The sequence below is a fragment of the Carlito syrichta genome, unplaced genomic scaffold (genome assembly GCF_000164805.1).
Source record: "Carlito syrichta isolate Samal-C Ts95f unplaced genomic scaffold, Tarsius_syrichta-2.0.1 Scaffold314127, whole genome shotgun sequence".
Taxonomy (NCBI): Eukaryota; Metazoa; Chordata; class Mammalia; order Primates; family Tarsiidae; genus Carlito; species Carlito syrichta.
The window spans coordinates 522,385-528,237 of record NW_007258223.1 but is presented as its reverse complement, the minus strand read 5'-3'; the positions used below and the strand labels follow the sequence as shown (position 1 = coordinate 528,237).

The 5,853-nt window shown below is 37.8% G+C and overlaps 1 protein-coding gene across 1 annotated transcript in view; it reads left to right on the top strand.

Annotated features, from left to right (window-relative positions):
• The first annotated feature begins 3,058 nt into the window (after positions 1-3,058).
• UBA6 (ubiquitin like modifier activating enzyme 6) overlaps positions 3,059-5,853 on the top strand; it is an 80,979-nt gene continuing 78,184 nt past the window's right edge. The window contains exon 1 of the mRNA XM_008071146.2: positions 3,059-3,118. Within this exon, the coding sequence (XP_008069337.1) occupies positions 3,078-3,118 (41 nt within the window). The 5' untranslated portion in view covers positions 3,059-3,077. The remainder of the gene's footprint in view (positions 3,119-5,853) is intronic.

Here is a 5,853-nt window from a genome sequence, read left to right as displayed (position 1 = left end):
CCCGGGCTTCCCTAGGGAGAAAGTCCACTTCTCCCTTCTTTCCTGGTTTCTCCAGGTACGGTCGGGGTCCGGCTTCCTCCTTCCCCGCCGGTGAGCGGACGCGGGGGGCTCCGGCCGAGAGCGGGAATTCTGGTCCCGGGAGCTCGGGGTGAGCGTCCCAGCTCCGTGCCAGGCATCCTCCCTCCGCTTTTCTGTAAAATGGAAGCTGGAGCCCTACTGGAGGCGATCTTCTCCTGAGAGCCTTCTTTGAAATCTGTTACCGGAGGGAACTTGGTACGGATGAATCAGGGGTAGCCTGGACACTTCGTGGCCTCTGCTGATTACAGGCGGAAAAAAAAAAAGCCAGGAAAAGACATAACACAAGTTACCTTATTTCCCAGTGGGTGTTGAAGTCCTCCTTTACGTTTTTCCCGCCCTTGAAAATGAGGGGGGGAATGTTTGTGTTAGGCCTTTATGCCTTTCTTGGTTAGTAGTTCTTTCAATTATCTCATAATTAATAAAGCGAGTTGTTATATTCTGCCCACCGCTAACAGAACACACAATGCCAAAGATGGAAGTGGCGGATGTATTATTTTCAGCTCATGTAAGACTGTCCATAAACCTGTAGCTTTTTCACCAGTTTCAGAGGGAAGGGATGCTTTTAGTACCATGGTATTGCCTGCCATTGTCAACTCTGCCAGATTTACTTGAGGAATATTATATAAGACACACCCCCCAACCCCTTATTTGAAGCGTTTTTGATTGTTTTATATTTTTAAAAATATTCTTGAAACATTCCGGTGAGGCGGAACTTTCAGGAAAGTTAAGTGCCGGTCATATTATGAAGTGGCAGAGCTGGTTAAGGATGCATTTCTTATCATTTTTTCTCAAAATCCTTACTCAACAGACTATTGCTTCTCCATGCAGGGAAAACAGGAAGTGAAAGTATACTTAGAGATAAGATGATAGGAAAGTGTATGAGAATTTTGTTTATTTTTATATTTTGTCACAGTGCCAAAACATGGGTATATTGTGCATATGTTTGTTTTTATTAGACATTTGATCTCTTAGAATGCAGCTATCCACTGGTTTGCTTTCATAATTGCAATCAGGAGTATCCATTTCATTAGATAGCAGCTGATGTCATTTGGTGATATCAATCAATATTTGGTAAGATAAGTGATAACATTTTAATTCTCTATATTTACAAATCCTTTGACTTACTTATCAACGCCAGATATTATTTTTAGGATCCTGTGATTGATTGTTAAAGCGTCCCAGAACCTGGAATGGTTTGCACTTTTGCCAAGTTGATGTTAATCTCAGCTCTCACAGTGTCTTAGGCCCAGATGTCCCATTTTCCCTAACTGGGAACCATCTTTGCTTCCCAGTGTTTCCTACAAACATCTTTTTTTTGTGTGTGCCATGCTGTGAAAAAATCGGGACACACTCCTGTAAATAATGCATTACTATAATAAGTATAGCTTGTCACATTAGTATATTTAGCTTAGATTTTTTTTTTAATTTCTAAAATTCATTTATTTAACAGATATTTTTAAAATGCTTCCTTTATGCCTACTATCATAGGCAGTAGGCAGGATAGCATGGTAGTCAAAAGCTAGACCGCCTAGGTCCTGATTGATTACCTGCTCTGACCTTGGACAAGTTATTTAAGTTAACCTCTCCCTCAGGATTTTTCCTCTGTTCACTGGAGATGGCAATAGTGCCTATCACAGAAGGTTAGCATAGGGGTTAAATGAGTTAGTGCATCTAAAGCACTTAAAATTGTGTGTGGCACAGAGTTAGATATTATTAAATGCCAGATACTGTTTTAGGTATTTGGAATATGGTAATGAGTTTTTGATGGACCGTACATTCTCTTGCTGGGGAGGGCAGATAATCAGTCAATGATTAGTGATTTCAAGAAAATACCAGAGGATAATGAGTTAGGTGGTGACCTAGGGATAAAGGGAGCGTTTTATTGATAGGGTTATCAGGAATGATCTGTGTAATATTTCTGAGGCTATATTTTAATAGAGGCTTAAGTGTTATGAAGTCAGCTATTCCTAGATCTGAAGGAAGAATAATTCTAAGCAGAGGGAGTAGTGTAAAAACTATGAAATGAGAACAAGCTTAGCTTCTTGAGGAACAGCAAGCAGGCCAGCGTGGCTTAAAGATAATGAAAGGAAAGAGCAGTGGTAGTTGAAATTGGAGAGGTAAGCATGGTAAGGTGTTTGAATTTTAAGAGGAAGAAGAAATTTGCTGAAGTATAGTTCAAAATCCAGGAATAATTTCTGGCTACATTTAAGATATTTAGGGTGTTATATGGAGCATAAATTAAAGGGAAAGGGCAATAGTGGAAATAAGACTGACTAGGAGGTCTTTCAAGTAGTTCAGGTGAAGTGTGATGGTGTTTTGGCTTGAGAGTGTACTGATTGAAGTAGTGAGAAGTGATCAGAAGTCACTTTTGAAGGCACAGCTAACAGGACTCACACATGGGAATTAAGCAAGAAAATCCCTAAATTTCAGAACCAGCTGAGTAAGTGGTGGTTCTAGAAACTGAGCTGGGAAAGATGGGAAGAATTGGTTAAGCAGGGATAATTGTATCTGTTTGGGACTTGTTAGGTTTGTGATACCAATTAGACATAAGAATAGAGGTATTGTTTTGGCAGCTGTAAAAAATATGGAGGTCAGAGAAGATCAAACGTGGAGAAGTAAGTTTAGATACCATCAATGCATGGTAAACTTAATAGGATTGAAGAGTGTGTAAATAGAGAAATTTCTTGAAATAAAATTGCTAAAATATCCATCAGAATGTATGTAGCAGTGATAAAACTAAGAATAAAACAACCATGGACTGTATAATATTACAGTACACAGGACAAAGCAAGCAATCAATTTAATTTCAACACATTTTAAATATATAAGTAGAATGGTAGATAAAATACATACTTGGTTTGTAAAAACTTTTAGTAACTGGTGAATCTGATCCCATGTATAATCATATGTTACATTATAGAATATGAGTATTTAATAACCATACTTGCTCTTACAAGTTTTTTTTTTTTTTTTTCAGTACAAATAAAAAGTTGCCCATCATGTCAACAGAATCTGTGGAGATTGATGATGCATTATACAGGTACGAACCTCACAGAAACTGAAACTTATTTTTCCCATTCATTGTTCTCAAGCAATCAAGTATCTATTTGAAGAAATCATTAGGCGTGTGCAGTATTTGGTATATATATATTGACTTCCTTTATAATTAGATTTCTGCAATTTTTTTCTTACTGTAGTCTGAAAGCTTTAATAATATTTAAATCTCAGTTGCTTTAGGTTTAGATAATAGGACTAAGAAGGATTTTGCTGTTCTCTACAAAATATATTTATTGTTTTTGGACAAGAATGCATATTTACACTCCTTACTAGTGTAAGGAGTCTCATGAAAATCTGTTGTTCTTTATTTAGTAATACAATGTCATCTAGATATGACTATTTCAGTATAATCTTGCTAAAACATTGCCTGTTTGTAATTTATGGTTAGTGGAGAAGTATTGCATGATTAAAGAGTTGTGATTTGAATGGAATTTGGTGGGACTTTTTCAATCACATTTTTTCATGAACTCAAGTTTTTTTCAATAATTAAAAAATGCAGTCAGCTGTGAGCACTCTTTTAGGAACTAATTCGTGTCACCTGGTATGTTTCCTGCTTCATGCTATATACTTGGTAAAAGAGATCAAAGACTAATACTTAGTTTGGTGTATATGAAAATTCTTACAGATGGTCTTCTGATTATAAAATATGTTTTAGAAGTCACCTTAAGTTGGGGCTTTTAATCCTTTTGGTCTTGTTATCCCCCCAAAAACACATATCTATCGGTATGCTTTTCTTATAGCAATCCTGCACCCACATAAATGCTGCATTTTCAATACAAGATATAAATGTCTTTTGCAAAAAGTGCAAGGATTTTTATCTGCTGCTGTAGCTACGCTGATGACTTAATGAATTTTCTTTTCTTTTTTTACTGTGATCCTTACCTAGATTCATTAATCTTCAAATGATGGGCAGCCTTACGGAACTACTGAAAAAAGTTGAGTTGCTTGATATGTACTGTAGATTTCAGGGACAAAGCATTAGTAGAACCAATCAAGGAAGGGGAATCTCTGCTTCTTGAGAGCGTTTCCAACAGCAGTAGTGGCACTTAGTATGTGTCCCATGGTATTTTTATTTTAAAAAATCTGTATAACTGGGCCCATGCAGTTTAAACCTATGTTGTTAAAGAGTCAACTGTATTGTTAACTCTATGTACATTGTTGTACAGCAGATCTCTAGAAGTTTTTCATCTTGATTAATAAAACTGTAACCCATGCACTGCAACTCCCCATTTTCCCCAGCCCCTGGCAACCACCATTCTACTTTCTGTTTTCATGAACTTGACTACCCTAGGTACCTCATATAAATGGAATCATGCAGTATTTGTGTGTGGTTGGCATATTTTACCTAGCATGTCCTCAGTGTTTATCCGTGTTGTACTATGACAAAATTTCCTTCTTTTTTTCAAGACTGAGTAATAAACCGGGCTCGGTGGCTCAACTTGTAATCCCGTGCTTTGGGAGGCTGAGGTGAGTGGATTGCCTGAGCCCGCGGGTTCGAGACCTGCCTGGGCAACTTGGCGAGACCTCAACTCTACAATAAAATCAAAAAATTAGCAGGGCGTAGTAATGCGCGCCTGTAGTTCCAGCTACTTGGAAGGCTGAGGCAGAAGGATCGCCGGAGCCCAGCAGGTCGAGGCTGCGGTGGCTAGGAGCGTGCCACTGCACTTCAGTCTGGGCGACAGAGTGAGGCTCCAACTCAAAAAAAAAAAAAAAAAATACTGAGTAATATTCCATGGTATATATACCACATTTTCTTTTTTCATTTGTCAATGGACATTTAAGATTATTTCTACTTCTTGACTATTGTGAATAATGCTACAGTGAACATGAGAGTGCAAACATTTCTTCAAGATTTTGTTCCCAGTTCTTTTGGATAAATACTTAAAATTGGATTGCTGGATCATATGGTAATTCTATTTTTAATTTTTTGAGGACGCTTCATACTGTTTTCCATAGCAGCTACACCATTTTACATCCTCACCAACAGTGCATAAGGGTTCAGTTGTTCAATGTTCTTGCCAACACTTGTTATGTTTTGTTTTTTAATGGTCATTTATACAGGTGTGAGGTGATATATCTCATTGTGGTTTGGATTTGCATTTTCCTGATGACTGAGCACCATTTTTGTAAACCTACTGGTCATCCGTATGTGTTTGAAGAAACATCTATTTTTTTTTCCTCTGTTAATTTTTATTTTACAATTCAGGGTTAGGTATACAAATATTCATTGTGCAGGTACCCTTGTTGATGAAGTGTGCCCCCCCCTTCCCCAGGCAGATATTGACTACTGTCAAATCCCACCCCCCCAACCCCGTTTCCCACTGCTGTCAATTCTTATAGTATTACAGTAGTTGTTCAAGGTCCACTTATGAGTGAGAACATGTGATACTTAGCTTTTTGTTTCTGTGAGAGATCACTCAGTATTATAAACTCTAATTCCATCCAGTTCATGATTTTGTTCTTCTTTATGACTGTGTAATATTCCATTGTGTTTATGTACCACATTTTTTTTTTATTCAGTCCTCTTTTGATGGGCAGCATGGTTGGTTCCACGTTCTTACCATTGTGAACAATGCTGCGATAAACATACATGTGCAGGTATCTTTTTTATAGAGTGGTTTGAGTTCTTCCAGGTATATTCTCAGTAGGGGGATCACGGGGTCATATGGAAGGTCGATTTTTAGAACTTTTAGGAATCGCCACACTGATTTCCACAGA